This window comes from Chinchilla lanigera, unplaced genomic scaffold (assembly GCF_000276665.1).
Source record: "Chinchilla lanigera isolate Chin_1 unplaced genomic scaffold, ChiLan1.0 scaffold00030, whole genome shotgun sequence".
Taxonomy (NCBI): Eukaryota; Metazoa; Chordata; class Mammalia; order Rodentia; family Chinchillidae; genus Chinchilla; species Chinchilla lanigera.
This window is the reverse complement of record NW_004955431.1, coordinates 19,230,264-19,248,572: the sequence shown is the minus strand read 5'-3', so window position 1 is coordinate 19,248,572 and position 18,309 is coordinate 19,230,264. Positions and strand designations below refer to the sequence as shown.

Genomic DNA, 18,309 nt, shown 5'->3' with positions numbered 1-18,309 from the left:
AGGTAAGATTTATTGAAAATTCAAATAATAGAATTTTCATCACGTTCTTTGTATTATTTTTTGTTTAGTTACATATATTTTATTTTTTTGTTTGTTTTTGTTTTTTGGTTTTTCTCCGGTACCGGGAACCGAACTCACGACCTTGCGCTTGCCAGGCAGGCGCTTTTTGCCGCTGAGCTAAATCCCCAGCCCCTAGTTGAATCTTTCTAAACAAAATAGGCAAACTCTTAGCCAAGCTTACCAAAATAAGGAAAGAAAAGATCCAAACCCACACAATTAAAAATGAAAAAGGCAAAATCACAACAGATTCTGCCAATATTCAAGGGCAAGTAGGGGTCATCAGGATCTTGGACTTCAAGTTATACTATAAAACCATGGTGATAAAAACAGCATGGTACTAGCACAAAACTAGATATGGATCAATGGAACAGAATACAGGATTCAGAAACAACTTCAAGCACATTCAGCTACCCGATCTTTGACAAAGAGGCCAAAAACATATATTGGAAAAAGACAGCCTCTTTAACAAATGGAGCTGGGAAAACTGGTTACCCACATGCCGAAGATTGAACGTAGACCTGATTCTCTTGCCCTACACTACAGCAAAATCAAAATCAATGGATCAAATATCTAAATATTAAGACAGAAACAATCTGCTAAAAGACAAAATAGGTAATACTCTTGAAGACATAAGTGTAGGCAGATTTTATGAACAGAACCCAGTGTACAAGAAGTAATACCAAGAATCAGTAAATGGGATCACGTTCAATTAAAAATCTGCACTGCAAAGGAAACCACCACCAGAGTAAAGAGACAACCTACAAAATGGAAAAAAAAAAATTGCCAGCTACTTTTCAGACAAAAGACTAATATTTAGAATATATAAAGAACTCAAAAAATTAGATCCCCCAAATGTAAAGAACCCCATTTAAAAAATGGGCATCTGAAATGAATATATACTTCTCAGATGAAGAAGTATAAATGGCTAATAAGTACATGAAAAAACATTCCACATCACTGGCCATTTGAGAAATGCAAATTAAAACAATACTGAGATTCCATCTTGCTCCAGAAATAATGGCTATCATCACCAAATCAACCAGTAATAAATCCTGATGAGGCTGGGGTTGGGGAGGAATACTTCTTTATTGTTGGTAGGAGTGTAAACTGGTAAAACCACTCTGGAAATCAGCATGGAGATTCCACATACACACACACAAAAACCTAAATATAGAAATTCCATTTGACTCAGCTATTCTAGGTATCTTCCCAGGAAAGTTAAAGCCATCATACCACAATGATGTATGCATACCCATGTTTATAGCAGCTCAGTTTATAATAGCTAAATCTTGGAAGCAGGCTACATGTCCATCAATGGATGAATGGATAAAGAAACTGTTGTATTTATACACAATGGAGTGCTACTCTGTCATAAGGGAGGAGAAACTCAAGTAGGAAAATGGATGTACCTTGAGATCATAATTTTAGATGAAGTAATCAGACGTACAAACTTAAATATCACATGGTTTCTCTTATATGAGAAATTCATTATATAAATCAAAAGGAAAAAAGAGAAAAAAGTTAATGTAATTCAGCACAACGTACAGTATCTAAAAGTGTACCTTATCTTATGTGTTTCATATGTTTTTTGGACTGTTAGTCTGGCTGTTAATCTGTATGTATAATTAACTTTATAAGGAATTATGTGATAAATGAATCTGATGCTGGCAAAAAAACGGGGTAGAGAGGATGGGGAAAAAAGGAATTGAGATGCATTATGTACATATACCAATCTTCCACAATGAATGTAATCTTTAAGTACTATAAACATGTACTAATAAAAATTTTTTTAAATAAAAAATATACAAGTCAGTAGTTTTTAGGATATTTAGAGTTCTGCAATCACTTAGTCCAAAAACATTTTTATCACCCTCAAAAGAAGCTCTGTACTCATTAATAATCATTCCTTCTTCCCCTAGCCCCTGGCAATACTACTCTACCTTTTATCTCCATAAATTTGTTTAGACATTTATAAAAATGGAATACAGGGCTGGAGATGTAGCTCAGTGGTAGAATACTCGCCTTACATGTGTGAGACCTGGATTCCACCCCCAGCACCACAAAAAAAGAAAAAATGGAAATATACAATATATTGTGTGACCTTTTGGTACTGGCATCTTTCATTGTTATTTTTGTTTTGTTTATTTCCGGTACCGGGAATCGAACTCACGACCTCGCACTTGCCAGGCAGGCTCTGTGCTGCTGAGGTAAATCCCCAGCCCCTGGCATCTTTCAGTTAATGTATGTTTTCAGGATTAACTCATGAGGTAGCATGAATCAATACTCATTTCTATGCCTGAATAACACTCAGTTGTATGGATAGACCACATTTTCTTTATGCAGTCATCAACTGCACATTTGTGTTGATTTATTTAGAAATTGTTACAAATGTCGCTGCTATGAATGTTAGTGTACAAGTTTTTATGTGGGCATATGCTTTCAATTCTCTTGAGGTGGAATTACCGGGTCATAATGATACTTTATTATTTAATATCTGGAGGAATTACTAAAGTGTTTTCGAAGTAGTGGGCATGACTTGACCATTCTACCACCATTGCGTGTGGGTTCCAGTCTTTGCAAATCTTTGCCAACACTTGTTAGTGTTTGTCTTCTATTTCAGCCTTACTAGTCAGTATTATATCGCATCTCTTTGTGGTTCTGGTTTGCTTTTCACTGATGTTATTGAGCCTATTTTCATGTACTTACTGGCTGTTTATTTACTATAAAGAATGTCTCCTTCTAAGGTTTCTTTTTGAGATGATGAAAATATTTAAAAATTAGGTTAGGGAAGTAGTTGTGTAGCTCTGTAAATGAAATAATACCCTGGTTCACGAATGCTTCTGTTTATGAACAATCTGGTTTGCAAATAAAGGCATTCGCAAAATTTTGCTTCTGTTTGCAAACTCTGTATTGAATGATGAACACAGCTGTGGCCATCTTCCCCAGAATCATGGAACGAATTAAGTGCGTGAACTGAAGTGCCACTGTATTACCCCAAACCACTCAACTGTGCATGAACAAATATTAAGGTGTACAAATTATATGTCAAAAAGGCATTTAACCCAAAATACGTGTTATAGTCATAGGGAAAGGGGAGGAGAAAGATTTTATAAAACACTAGACCCCTAAGTATCACTGCCCAGACTTGAATGTGATTCAGTACATCTGGGTAGGATCCCAGCATTTGTACTTGGGACCTTTTCCCTAGACTACTCTGACCCAGGTGGCTCCAAGACTTCACGTTGGCAAGTGCTACACTGTAAGTCTGAACCCAGAATACAAAGCAAGTCTGAGGCTATTCTCTATAGGAAATCAATACTTGGTGGCCCCTAAAGCAGAAGACTCCTAGGGAAAAAAACTATATTGTCTGCTTTGCAGGGTCCATTCTTCCCTACCCTTGTTTCTTTCCTACCTTTAGAGTTTCACATTTATTAAACCACCGTTTATGATCATTTTGTTCAATTCTTTGTCCGGGACAGAAAGGACCTAGAATTGCCTCTAAAAGGAGACTCCAGCACCCCAGGCCCTGGTAACACAAAGACCAGTGAAGCAAGTAAGAAGTCAAAGTCCCTTTTCTGTAAGGGCTTGTGAAAAACATTGTGTGTGCACACGCACATGTGCACGTGCATATATGTGTGTAACACACATTCATATACCTATAGATTATGTGTGCATGTAAAATACACATACATTTAAAAGGATATATGTATATACAAATGAACACACACAGGCACAACACACTTTTAGTTTAAAAGCTTTGACATATACTTTACCAGCTGATCTGCTGAGTCAAGCCATACGCCACTATGTACATATATGTATAGGGTGTATACAGGTTGAGCACATAAACAGCTATGCATAAGTTCTAAAGCACTCACAGTAACAGTGTGTTTACTGTTTAGTATTCACTGATAACAGATTTGAGGCTCAGAACAGTGCAGTGAAGCCCCCAAGCTGCAGAGGTCACCTCAGACAGCGAGGACTTCAATCCAGCCCTCTTCTCCTGCCCCATGCTCTTACATTCACGGCGGGGCTGTACATGCACGACTGTCCTATGCTGCCAATGAGACAGTCACGCATGTATCACAGGTAGTTCCAGCGGACAGGAAATGCTAACCTAGTGTGGACCTTCAAAAGCCCTGTCTCCATCGAATTGACTAAGAACAGCAAATCCTTTTTCCTTTTTTGGTGTTTTCTCACTGATGTATTTTAGATACACATAACACTTAATAATATATAATAGTTCATAGCTATCTATTATCTATTAATGATGATGGTTAATAATAGATGTAGACTATTCGTCATAGGGAGTTTGCACCTGCACATGATATAGCTTGATTTTTTTCCCCTTCCCCTCCCTTCAACCCTTCTTCCCTTTATTTACAAAAGCTTTGTTTCCATTTCTTTCCTTCTGTTCTCTTTTCTTCCTGTCCCTTCTTTCCTTTCCCCTTCCCTCCTGCCTTGTTCCCCTTTTCTTAAACTACCATTCAATGCCTCCTGGGACATCATGTAATGATGGCGGGCAGCCTTGAGAAGGAAATTCTCATTACCCACTATGCACAGTGGGGTCACAGAAGTGGCCCATGGTTCTCTCAGTAAAGCTGAGCACATGGCTTGCCCTTCCTTGAAAGGGGTGACTTTAAGAGGGCTGACTCCAGTCTACCATGACAGTATCCAATCATACATACTTGAAAACCATCTTTTTTATTTGTGCCTTCACTTCCTGTCGCGTTGAAAATGAATCCAAGGAGAATTCCAGGTGAGGAGTAGAACCAAATTGGAACGCTCCCACTCTGACCTGCAAAAGGAGACAGTGGCCCCGGGGGGCCAAGACTGGAGTCATATTACAAGCATCCCAAAGAGGAAAGGGGGATGAGAAAGGTTAACAACCCTGCCTCCTGGCTATCCAACAAATATCAGTGCCAGAGCTTCTGCCCATCTGCCTGGAAGAAGGTTCCCAAGACCAGCTGGAGAACCTGAAAGGAAATGGTCAAATTGGTCTGTGTTCTGTACTGACAATCCACGATTAATCTTCTCCGCCCACATCCTGCAAAGGCAGCGCATTCTATGCACTTTCTCAGCTGAGCTGTGAGCAGCTTTCAGGCACATTGGCTAAAGTGACTCCCAGGCACCCCGTGTACAATCTCATACATCACCTCACCTGGAGATGAGAGAGGCATGACTAACGCCTACATTACTGCTGAGAGCCTAAAATGTGCAGGGGACACAGAACTGGCCTAAGGCAAGGGTTTACTCCGAAGGGGCCAGGACATTAAACTTTGGGCCCTCTGATCTTCCCTGCTGTTTGCCTTCTCAGAAGTCACCACAGCCCTTCAGCAAAATGCTCCTTGGGCAGCTGCAGGGCTCCTCAGAAGCAAGCCCAGCTGTCATCACTGGTGGCTCATCACAAGCCACAGCTGCTAGCAGCTCTCTGTCCTTTGTTGTCCTTTATTGGGTGGTCATTCATCCAGGCTTGCTCCTGCCAAGCTAGAGAAAGGCCAGGTCTCTAGACCAGCGTCAGACTGAGGGACAATCAACGCCTGCAAACTGAGGTAAACAATGGAAGTGAGAGCTCTGGTGAATCCAAACAGATTTTGAGTCCTAACTGAAGGGGCCATGAGAGAAAATCCTACGCCTTAAAAAATTGGAGAAGAGAAACTCTGTGTCTTAAAGCATGAAGGCTATAAACATTCAGGTTTCTTCTTGTGGGCCCGTGGCCTGCCCCTAATCCTCGGTTCTCCAGTCCCCTGGAGAAACAATATTCTCAGCAACCACTTTCATAATTAAGGCAAGTTCTGGCCAAGATTTGACCAGGCCAAGTGGTTCAGAGTTCAGCAATGACGTGACCTTTTGCTCCCTACTTCAAAATTCCACTGCAATCCTTTAACAGGCCTGCTGCTCAAGGGACAAAGAGGTGAAGCCCTCAGCTCTCTGAACTCACCTTCAACAGGCGGGGAGTCCTGAGGAGGAGCTCAGGGGCACCTTAGGTAGGAAGGAATTTACGTCTTGAGTGGACATATCGGGAGATGAAGACCAGAAGACAGTGCAGTGGACAAACTTAGGAACAAGTTTCCAAGCAAGAACCCTTCCATGATTTTCCTTGAATTTAGTGTGTGGATAAAAAGTGGGGGAGGCGGGAGCATCTGCATGCAATGAGGAAAAAAGATGGTTTGGTGAGCAAGTGACATCAGGACAACTGGATAGTCACCGGCCACACGTACAATACATTACTGATAAACTGCAAATGGAGTCAAGATTTAATGGGAAAAACCTAGCCATGAAAGTTCTAGAAGAATTCTTGGAAGAATTCCTTTCTAACCTGAGAATGCAAGGGACTTTACCTTAAAGTCTGGAAGGTATAAAGGAAAGAGTGACTTTACCTGAAGAAATCTGATTTACCTAAAGAAAACCTAAAAACTTCTACAGAGCAAAGCATGCCTTTATACAATAAAAAATGAAGACAAAATGGAAAAGTTATTTGCAACTAATGTTGGGAACGAAAGGTTAGTTTCCTCAATATGTAAAATAGTATCTAGGAACTGATATATAAGGGCCAATAGCTCAACAGAAATGGGCAAAGGGTAGGAACAGAGATCATAGAACAGGAAAGACAAATGCTCTTTAATGGAAAGGGGTTTGACCTCTCCATACAAACGATACCATTTTTCCACATCAATGTTTAGCAAAAATACTAGATGCAATATACAAGGAAATAAACATTCTCAAACACTGCTGGTAGGACTATGAATTTGTATAGCATCCATGGGGGGCAATATTTATTAAAAATTAAAAATGTGTGGGATATTTGGGAATTGATCCTACAGATATACTTCCATATATGTGAAACAATATATTTCCAAGATCACACTATGCAATTTGCAATAGTAAATGTCCATCAGTAGAGGGTTTGCTATTAAACCTCAATTAATGCTCATGATCAGACATTAATTAGGTGTAGAAAAAAAACAGTTAATACCTATATACAGATATGGAGAGATTTCCAAGGTAAAGTGATGACAAAGAGGTATAACACAATATAGACTATGCTATTATTTTTGTTAAAAGGGGAAAATAATGTATATTCATATTGCTTGTATTTGCATAAAGCAATTCTTGAGAGCTACTTAAGAAAATAGGCAGGGGATCTGGCAAATGGAAAATACGTGGGTGAAAGTTTTCACTGTAGGTCTTTTTACTGAACCATGTGAATGAATTACTTTAAAACAACAACTCCCTTAAGGTTTCAGCTCAGTCTATTTACTCGGGTTAAACAGGAAGGACACAACTTCAAAACAAAACAGGCAGGAAACAGCCTAAGTCAGTAGTTAAGGCATTTCATTTAATTGGTGGTTTGGGAGCAAAATAGCTGCCTTTTATCTTCAGTTTACTGTATGCTCAGAAGCAAGCCTGCATAGATTTCTCACCACACTGCAATCTCTCTGCTGCAACCCTTTATTAGAGCCAGGAAATGTACTTCTCAGCTTTTAAGTGTTAAGGGGAAGACTTCAAACACCTTCAATCCACCTCAACAACAAAGCACCCATAAAAGACCTTCATTAAAGCTACTGAACATTTTCTTCCTGAAGACTAAAGTTAGAGAAAGCAAAGCAAGATACAGATCAAATCCTTTGTATCTGGAGACAACAAAAATGAGACAAAAAGTGCAGTGGGAAAAACATAAAACCTTGGGCTAGGGAAGTTGATCCTGCAGGAGACGCTGGCTTCCACCCCCAACACCAGAAGGAATAAATAAATAAAATAAAGCATGAAGCCACAGATCAGACTGAGCTATTTTAAATTCCCCCAACACACAAACTCTTCTAAGCATGCCAGTGGTCTCTTGATATACCCTAGAGGCATAGACATTCACTCACCCAAACAGTCATCCAACTCCTGTGCTCTCCAAGTCCTGCTACAGGAAGATCTTTCTCAAGTTAAGCCCAAATCGAACTCTCTGAACACCCAGGTTCTGCCCTCTCAATAAAATAGAGCCATATTTCACTCTCTTGCATGAAAATGATAACCAGGGTCTTCCTACATGGAGGCTGGTGGCCCTATCCTGACTCTGAAAAGCTTTGTCTTTTTGCCAGTATCAAACATAAAAATCAACCCTAGAACTTGATGCTACATTCTAGATGTGGTCCAGCAGCACTGAGGTTAAATTTCCTAAACTCTTAATATGCTCCTAACAGCATCAGCCATGAAGACTCTTGGCCTGTTTTTTTTACTGTCCATCCGCCTTCCTCCACACACTGCCGCACTGCTGGCTGTGCACTTGCTGTGTGACAGCAGGGTGTGAGTTCCAAATGCCACCATTTACTTCACCCCAGCTCAGAGGTGATCCACTGGGAATGACACACGGCCTAATGGAGCAAGTCCTGAGCTAAGAATCAAGAGCCCAAAGTCTTCCACACTTAGCTCTCTCCTGAGATTGCTGTGTGACCCTAGGCGGTCACGTAGCCTTCCTTTCTGAGGCTGTTTCCTCACCTGCAGAACATGCGATTCCCATAACATTTCTCTTCCAACCTGCCATCCTCCGGTGTCTCTAGGCTACTCATCTCAGGGCACACCACGTTAATGCCAAGATAAACAGTATTTGATCTTTTGCCACTTCTTCCAGAAATGACTAGTAAACTTCATAAGGAATCATTTTAAAAGAAAAGCTCAGTACGGGGGGAGGGGAGGGATTCAGCAGTCATCTGCCCTGGCCCTTTTAGGGTCTATGCTGGGCTTGCATCATGGTCAGAACTTCTGGGTTGCTTTTGCTTGGACATAACGAAGTCTGCTGTGGTGTCTGCAGATGACTGCAAGATTGCCTGAAGTGCTGGGGAATGTGCCTCTACTCCCAAATGACAGGCCATTCTGGAGAAAACTTGGCCCTCATTAGAAGCCATGTTTGCTCCTAAATCCGACAGGTTTTACTAGGATTAACTCAGGAATGTCATCTTGGAAAACCACTTCCTTCTTCAACCAATACGTAACTAGTCTCTAATTCAAATAATTACGGATTTCCACCAAAACACCCTTCTTAATCTTGAATTTGACTTTTGGGTAGGTTCAGATGGTTCGAACTCTAGAAAGTATGAAACAGTCTATATTGCTGGGTCTCCCCCTGGACTTCGACTCTACCTACTTAGTTCCCTTCCTCCTCTGTGACAGGAACCATTATCCTCAGCCTGCCCTCTCTTTATACAAATGCAAATATAGATTTCATGCATTTCCCTTCATTTGTACATAAAAGTAACATATTCTACATGCCATCTGCACCTTCTTTTTTACATTTAATGTGCTCTGATATCGTTTACTCACTTTCTGCAGCTGCTCCATGAATCATTATATGAATGCACCATAATGGATTTACCTGTTCCCAGTCAATGGACAGTTGGTTTCTGAAATCTTTTACAATTCCAAATAACAGCGCAAGGTGCTGTATAACTATTCGGTGTTGTTTTGCATGGGTGGGAATATCTGTAGAATCAAGTCCTAGAAGTGGAATGCCTGGTCGGAGGGTCCCAGCCTTTGTTACTGTGATGGATAATTGTCCCACAGCGGTTGTACCAGCCTACATTTCCACCACAGTATATGGGAATACCAGTTTCTCAAAGATTTGCCAATTCACATTTTTCCAAATCAGTAAGTGAAAATAGGGCACGTCAGTAGGAGACCTGCTACTGCTTTGAAGAAGGTGAGGCACATCTTTCCACAGACCATCTGTGTCTCACTTTCTGGGAACTGTCAGTGTTCGCTGCTCCTTCTTCTATTGGGTTGTTCAAAATCATCCCCTTTAAAAACAAAAGCTACATCTACCACACTCTGCTGGTAGTTAAGACCTCTTTGAAGGTGAACTCTGAAGCTGGGAAGAACAAGAAAGGAAGATGTTGTCTGGATTTGGTCAGGCAGGAGGGGATCTTTTCAAGGGAACAGAAAGGGCAGGAACTATGCTTTGTACTGAGACTCTGCTCAATGTGTCGCATTTCCCATTGCTCTGCAAATATAGCCCCTGCTTCCAAGGGGGAACGCTCTTTACCCCGAAACATGGATAAGCAGTTAGCTCAGATCTGACCAAAGATTCTCCCCCTGCTGCTGTGATTGGCCAAGGGTTATCCTGGGACCTAAGCCTACTCAGTTGGAGCTCTTCTGGGAATTCTTTGAGATCCACAAGAAAAGTCCACTTTCTTTTTTCCTGGTATCATTAGCTTGAAGGACAATGCAGAGTATCTTTGCCATGTGAGAAAAATCTGCCTGGGAAGGAAGTCAAGCAAAAAAAGCACAACTGCAGGGAGAAAAAGAGGGACTCCTCTGGGCCCACGCATACCACCGTGCTAGGATTTGCCCCTTTGGTCTTCCCATTTCCACACAGCCAGTAAGTTCTCTCTGCTGTTTACAACTGGGTTTCTGTCACTTGCAAACAAAGATACCAAATACAAGGATAGAGAAGACTTGTACTCACCCGCTCAGGGCTGACGTCCAGAGCATCACAGACTGTGATGGCAAAGTGCTTAGACCTTTCAAAGCTCCCTTTCCCGACACTGTGAGAGCCATCTAACAGAAAGAGGATGTCCATGGCAGCTGAGCACCACATCACTAGGGAGAGTGAGACAGGTGTGATTGAACTAGATTCTTCCATGTTACAAAGACTCATGCCAAGGCCTACAGGTTCGGCCACACTAACTGAGCTCTCTGAGGAGGGTCTCCCAGGCCCCACACCTAGTCCAGGACACAGACCTCCTGATGATACGTGAGGCCCTGTTACCCAAACATTCAAGTAGCAACAGCAACACCAGCACTGGATGTGCATTTCCTCCAGCCCAGGGCCACCTGAGACACTCTAGCTGTGCTAATTTAACTCAACCATTTGAAGTGTATAATTCAATGTTTTTGTTTGTTTTTGAGGTACTGAGGATAGAACCCAAGGCCTTTGTATTCAACTATATCCCCAGCCCTTTTTTATGTTTTACTTTGAGGCAGGGTCTCGCTAAGTAGATAAGTTGCCCAGGCTGGGCTCAAACTTGCAATCTCGCCGTCCCAGTCTCCTAGAGTGCTGGGATTACAGGTATGCACCCCACACTTGGCCAATTCAATGTTTTTAGAGCATTCACATATGCACTCCACCATTACCTCAGCCAAGAGATTTTCCATTATGCCCAAAAGGAACGTGCACTGCATTTCTTAGGTATTACCAATCCTGTTGTGATTTCATTACGATGTGTCCCCCAAAGAGGGGTTGGCCCCCAATGCAGTAACGTGCGGGGTGGGGCCTGAGGAGTGACAGGATGTAAAGTCTTTCACTTCACCAGGGTATTAATTCAGTGAAGAGATCATAAACTGATGACATTACTGGGAGGCGATGGATCAGCTGAAGAGAATAGGTCATTGGGGGTGTGACCTTGGGGACTGTACCTCGTTCTGGCCCCTCCTCTCTGCCTCTTTTCCTCTCTCTCTGCCTCCTATCTGCCATGAAGTGAGCTGCTCTGCCCCACCACATGCTCCCTACCATGTTTCTGCCTCACTGTGGGCCCAGAAGGAACAGAGCCAAGTGACCATGGACTTAACCTCTGAAACTGAGCCAAAGTAAACACAGCCTCCTTTAAGTTGTTTTTCTCAGGTATCTGCTAACAGCAATGAAGAGTTATCACCCACCATCAAAATACTCATTTGAATCCTAAAGAGATTTGGTAGTTTTTACTCACCTGGACAGATGAGGCAAGCAGAACACACAGTAAGTCAGTAACTTCCCTAGGGCCAAGGCACCCGGAAGTGGTGGATCTGGGAATCTAACCCAGAATGTTTAGACTCTCCCATCTCACTGGGAGGCTGGAAGGGAGCAGGAGTCAGAGAAGCACAGCAGAGATGGGCCCCAGAGGGCGGCACTGGAGCTGTGACCCCATGAGGGGTTTCTCCAGAGAGAGAAGGAGGGGAAGGCAGAGCCCCTGGGACTGTGCCGGTGTGGTTTGCGCATGTGGAGAGACGCTGACAAGGATGGAAGAGGAGGGATTACTGTGGGAGAGGAGGTGGTTGGGTAGACCATGGTCAGGTAGCAAAAGGCCTTGAGGTGCAGGCCAAGAAATTCAGGAGAAAAGCTTTACAGAGGATGGGGTATAGTGGCACATGCTTGTCATTCCAGCACCCTGGGAAGTTGAGGCAGGAGGATAGCAAGTTCAAACCCAGCCTGCACAACTTAGTGGGACCCTATCTCAAACTTTAAAAAATTTTAAAAGAGCTGTGACTGTAACTCGGTGTGAAGGCCCTAAGTTAAATCTTCACTCCTGGGGTGGGGAGTGGCAGGTTACAGAGGTTGTTTTTACCAAGCAGAGTATTTTGGCAAGACCCCTGTTTGAGGAGAATGAATCTGGCAACATCATGAAAAGAAGCTGGGAGTGCGGTAGAAACTCTCAGAAGGAACATGGTCTCCTGTGACTCTATCTCCCAGCTGTCGGAGTGCGTATGTGGAAGGATAAGTAAAAGCAGCTTACTTTTACTGGCAGCAGCAATCTTCCCAATGGTCTCCCTGCTCGCATGGACTTCCTGAAGAGGGAGGGACGGGGGCACTAGGAGAGAAGACAGCAGAAGCATGCGTGACAAGGTGGAACAGGGAGGAATCTTCACCTCCATGTTATACGATCAGAACCAACAGCCCGCAGGGCAAAACACAGCAAGATGGAGAAGCCCAGTGATACTTGTGCTTCAACAATCGCCACATGGATCCCACAGAAACTCACTCCTATTATACAACTTCTGTGAGGAATCTTTGAATTCAGATTTGGGAATTTTGAAAACAAAGATTATAAATACGTGGAGAGGGCTCGGGTGGTAGCTTAATGGTACAGCACTTGCCTAGTATACATGAGGCTCTGGTTCAATATCAGCATTGCAAAAACAAAACAAAACACACACAGGGCACTACAGAGGTCCTCCAGTTCTGAAGACATTGGTCCCTAACTCGTTGTCTTAACTGCGTCCCCCACTGGTTTCAGTTCTCTGCACTGTATCTATGTACAACCTCGGAAACCCCTCACCCTCTGCCAGGTCCCTCGGGCAAAACATCTGCCATAAAAGTTAACCTTGGATATGAACAGATAATTCAGAAAAGAAACAGATTCACAGAAAAGCATTGGGAGAAATGTTCCAACTGGTCACAGAATGCTTGAACTCAAACAATGAGTTAGATTGATTCCTAAGTATTTCAGTTTTTTGGATGCTATTGTGAAAGGTGTGGTTTCCCTAATTTCTCTCTCAATAAGTTTGTTGTTTGTGTACAGGAATGCTACTGATTTTTGAATATTGACTTTGTATCCCACCACACAACTGAATTTGGTTATTAATTCTGGGAGTCTTTTGGTGGAATATTTTAGATCTTCTACGTAGAGCATAGTATCATCTAAGAATAATGATAATTTAATTTCTTCCTTTCTATCCTTATTCCTTTTATTTCTCTCTCTTGTCTCATTGTTCTGGCTAATGTTTCTAGAATTATGTTGAAAAGGAGCGGTGACAGTGGACATCCTTGTCTTGTTCCTGATTTGGGGGTGAAAGCTTTCAGTTTTTGTCCATATAGTATGACATTGGCCGTTGGTTTGTCATAGATGGCTTTTATCAGACTGAGATAAAGACCATCTATTCCAGTTTTCTGTAGGGTTTTTATCATGAATGAGTGCTGGACTTTATCAAAAACTTTTTCTGCATCTATTGAGATGATTACGATTCACTGTATTCTTTATCACACATTTTTGGTGTTGTTTTTTGTGGTTTTTTTGGTACCAGGAATCAAACTCAGGACATTGCCTTTGCCAGATAGGCACTGTGAGCTATCTCCCCGGCCCCACACCTTGAGCTGTGAAGATATTCAACTCACAAAAGAGGACTTCCAGAACTACTTCAAAAAATGGCAAGAACAATATGATAAGTTTGAAGTGAGGAATACTTTGAGGAGGATTAATGGTAATCTACCTTTTATTACAATATATTTTTAAGGGGCTGGGGATTTAGCTCAGTGGCACAGTGCCTGCCTGGCAAGTGCAAGGTCATGAGTTCGGCTCCTGGTACCAGAAAAAAGCCAAAACCAAAAAAAAAAAAAAAAAAAAAAACCAACAATATAATTTTAACATTTAAAAATAATATATTTTTAAATGTCATGAATTTAATGTTAATAAATTTTTTATTTAAATGTTAACAAATTTTTAAATCAACAATATATTTTTAATGTTAAATTTAATGTTAAAATTTAAGGTTTAAATTTAATGTTAATAAATTTTTCATTTAAATGTTAATAAATTTTTAAATCAACAATATATTTTTAACATTTGTTTAAACATTCACCATATATTTTGATTTAAGAGTCATAAAAATGAAAAGATATCACAACTGGAAATGAATCTGAAGGCAAAGCAATTTTTGAGAAGGGAAAATGTAATTAAGACCATCCCCTTCAGGGTTCTTTGTGCTAGAGAAATGTGAACGATAAAGAGAGGTACTGAGTAGATACTGATACATCTGTTCAATGCAATTACTATAAACTAGAGCAAAATGTTCTGGAGTGTTATGGTTTCTATCTGGGTGTTCCCAACCTCCAAAGTCTCACGTGCTGAAAAGTGGGGCTTTCGAAAGGTAATGAATTACAGGGTATTACAGCTAAATGTTGTATTACGAGGCTCAGCTTGGTCAGAAGAGGCAGAGCAGTGGGGGTGACCTAGAAGGGTATCTCTCCTTTCCCAGTTTTTCCCTCTATTCTCTCTGATTCCTGGATGCCATAGAGTGAGCAGCCATTCCTCTGCTATACCTCTGCCATGGAGACCATGGCTGAAATGTAAGCCAGAATGAACTTCTCTTCCTTAAATTGTGGGTGTGAGGTATTGTGTCTCAGTGACAAGGAAAGTCACTAAGACAAGTAGAAAGTCCATGCATACATTTTTCATTCTTTCTGACACCAAATGAAAAATTATAAATAATGATATCTGAGCAATAAAATTATAACAGTGATATATCAGCAATTCAAAAAATAGATGTGGGGGCCAGCACAGTGGTAAACCACTTGCCCAGCATGTCCAAGGCCCTGGGTTTAATCCCCCACACCAGCAAAATTAAAAAAATAAAAATGAAAAACACACTTCCAAGGCAGGAGCAACATGCTAGGAGCAAGTGACTGGGGCTCCTGTGATTTCAAGGAGACACCAACAGAGCAACGTGGGGTTCTCTTTGAAGGGAGGAAGCAAGGATACCAGGCAGGACTGGAAGAGCAGGGGCTGCCACGCAAAGCGTAGAGGGGACTTGAGATGGCCATGAGATGGGACTGGACCGCAGCTTGTAAGAGCAACAGAAGGGCTGGAGATATAGCTCAGTGGCATAAATGCTTGCCTGGCAAGCCTGAGGTTATGAGTTCGATTCCCGGTACCAGAAAAAAAAAAAAGAGCAACAGAAAGTCACTTAGAAGCGTGAGGCAGGAGTGGAGAAGGATCAAGACATGATCCGATTTGCATCTGGCCACTGTCACTGGGTGGCGAACGGGCTGGATGAGGACCAGCTGGACCAGGCAGGCCAGCCAGAAGGCTGCTGTAGCAGTCCAAACACAAGCTGATGGGGCTTAGAGCAGGGAGGTGGCTGTGAAGATGTACATGGAGTCAAGAGTTAAAATCAAGCTCAGAAGTTAAAATCAAGCTGCGGGTAGTGGAATATGCCTGTAATTCTCAGCACTCTGGGAAGCCGAGATAGGAAGATTGTAAGTTTGAGCACACCCTGGGCAACTAGGCGACTTAGCAAGATCCCGTCTCAAAATTTAAAAAATACAAAAAAAGTTAATGGGGATGTAGCTCAAAAAAAAAAAAAGAAAGGTTAACAGGATTTGAAGCAAAATAAACCCCTAGTCCTTTACTGCCCACCAAAAACCGTCTTACCTCTGGAAAACAGGAAAGTCCAGATGGCTCCCAGCAACAGCAAAGAGGGCATGTTGACAGAGAACTACAGGGCCGGGAAAAGAAAAAACCGCATCAGCAACTCGTCCTGTGAACCGCCCAAATCGCATTGCCAAAAATGACAGCTACTTGGCTTTTCTAGACCACACATCGGGCCATGGGGCCCCTCCTTGCCCTAATAATAAATATAGTAATCTGAAGACACCAGTTCCTGAAAAGCCGGGAAGATTTTGCTCCAAGGACTCTGACTTTAAACAACCCTCTAGCGACCTTGCCAGAATACCATGCCCCGCCTCTCAACCCATCCCAGCTCCTCCATGGCCTCTGGGAGGAGATACTTTGCTCAGTTAGGAGTCATGGTGCTCAGCCCCACCCGGGCCTCACTGGCCAAATGGCCCTGGGTAAGGTGATTCCCCTCCAAAGGTCTCCAGTCCTTCACAAGGGGTCAGAAGTTAAGCTGAAGATGGGGGCCCAAGGTCCTCGTTTTCTGCAACCTCTAGCAAAGCAAGCCACCGAAATCACCCAACTTGAGCTGAGAAGACAGTGTCTAAAGAAAGGCTGCACTTTCTAAGTTATTTATAAACAGTAATCTAGGAGAAGAAAGAGTGAAAGCATTCTTAAAAGATTTTCATCATCTAAAGATCCTTCTAACATAGGTAAAATTCAATTCCATGAGGCCTCATTACTGATCACATTTGAGGAAGGTATTAAGGGCAGACAGTGAAAGAGGAAAAGATAGACCAGCCATAGAAGTAACTTTGATTTTAAAAGAAAGAGCTGGAGTGATTTATTTCCAATTTTATCTGTGAGGGCCAGGTATGCTCACAGGTATAATATACAATTCCAATAGTCTTAGTTTTAAGTAAGACAATACATAGCATAAGGACAGAAAGGGGTCAGGCAGAATAAAAATTAGACATTTCCTGCCAGTATAATCTACCAGGGAAAACCTAAAAATACCTTAATAGGTTTTAGAAAGTCCAGATTTTGCCCCTTGGGCAACCCATACACTCCAGACCATCTGTGCATTAAACTTGCCTATTAATAAAGCCTTGAGAAGAACGTGGCCATGCTCCGTGCAGGTCTTCCTAAACTTTCCTTCCATCAAATAAATAACTGCCATTCTTTCAGGAGTTCATTCTACAAAGAAAAACTCATGGCAGAAACATGGAGAGGTAACTACTGCAGGATTCCAGGAGCATCCCAGATGCGACAGACCAGGCCAAGGGAAAAGTGGTCAGTCCCTGAAGTACCACAAGGGTGCAGCTTCTAAGGGAGACTCACTTCAGACCGAGGCACCCACATCTGAAAATCCATTTAACAGCTATGGACGCAGTGGTTCCCTCCACCTCAGAAAACAGATCAAGACAGGGGAGCCAAGCTTTCATTGATGTGCCCCTGCCTTTGGGCTCCCGCTTCTGCATAGGAATATTAAGTTCTCCAAGACACAAGGCAGAAGCTGCTTGTCATCTCCGACAGCTCACAAAGCGCCCTCCATGTAAGCTGCACCGAAATAAATTCTCTGCTTGCTTGAGTGCTCCAGCACCTCTGCAGGAGGTCTTCCCATGGCAGGAACAAAGCAGAACCTGGACTCCATTCAGAAAACTAGTGGAACAGGCCGAGAGCTACGGTTCCACTGAAGATCAAATTTACGCAGGAAATATTGCTCTTTCTGACTTGTAGAAAAATTAAATGGCCCAACCCAAGCACAACCCAAGGAAGGTGCGGTTGCTGGGCCTTCCTTGGAATTGCAGGAAATATGAATATTGCACACATGGGGCAGGGGTGCCCTGAGGGGTGACCTGGAGAGTCACATGACTCAGGTATCCAGCTCCTCCCACTGCACACACCTGCCTCTAACCATGGAGCCAGGTCAGCTCAAGGACACCTGAGGCACTTCCAGAACTTCACTCAGCCTGAGGTGGTACACCTGTAAACACTACCCGGCAGGAGCCACACCTGCCCCATGGTGGCAGAGCCTGGAATGCAAATCCAGGGACCCTAGTTCTCACCCAGATGCCCTGTGACCCTGAGAAAGGATACAGCTTCTCACCTGCAAAACAAAGAGGTTGGACCAGAGACTGCTAAAGCATCTTCTGGTTTTAAAAATTTCATTTGCTCTGTCATGGGCCTAAATAGTTGGACCTTACTCTGCTGTAAGTCCAGCACCTTATTTTTTTTTTTTTTTTTTTTTTTTTTTTAATTGAAGCGTTTTATCCCTCTCTTTTTTTTTTTTTTTTTTCAGGCGCTTGGGAGGATGAGGAGCAAAAATTAAAACCACAGTAACAACAAAAAAACCAATCCCTGCCATACTGAGCCCACAAGATGCACAACCACTCCCCCC

The 18,309-nt window shown here is 42.4% G+C and overlaps 1 protein-coding gene across 3 annotated transcripts in view; it reads right to left on the bottom strand.

Moving 5' to 3' along the window:
- Vwa2 (von Willebrand factor A domain containing 2) overlaps positions 1-18,309 on the bottom strand; it is a 50,103-nt gene that overhangs the window by 25,903 nt on the left and 5,891 nt on the right. For 2 of the 3 annotated variants that reach the window (XM_013515834.1, XM_005387824.2), the window contains exons 2-5: positions 15,948-16,011; positions 12,534-12,608; positions 10,511-10,644; positions 4,749-4,858 (exon numbers count right to left, since the gene is read on the bottom strand). In XM_013515834.1, the coding sequence (XP_013371288.1) occupies positions 4,749-4,858; positions 10,511-10,644; positions 12,534-12,608; positions 15,948-15,999 (371 nt within the window). In that variant the 5' untranslated portion in view covers positions 16,000-16,011. Of the gene's footprint in view, positions 1-4,748; positions 4,859-10,510; positions 10,645-12,533; positions 12,609-15,947; positions 16,012-17,003; positions 17,089-18,309 lie in introns of those variants that run through there. The other variant, XM_005387825.2, reaches the window with a different exon arrangement.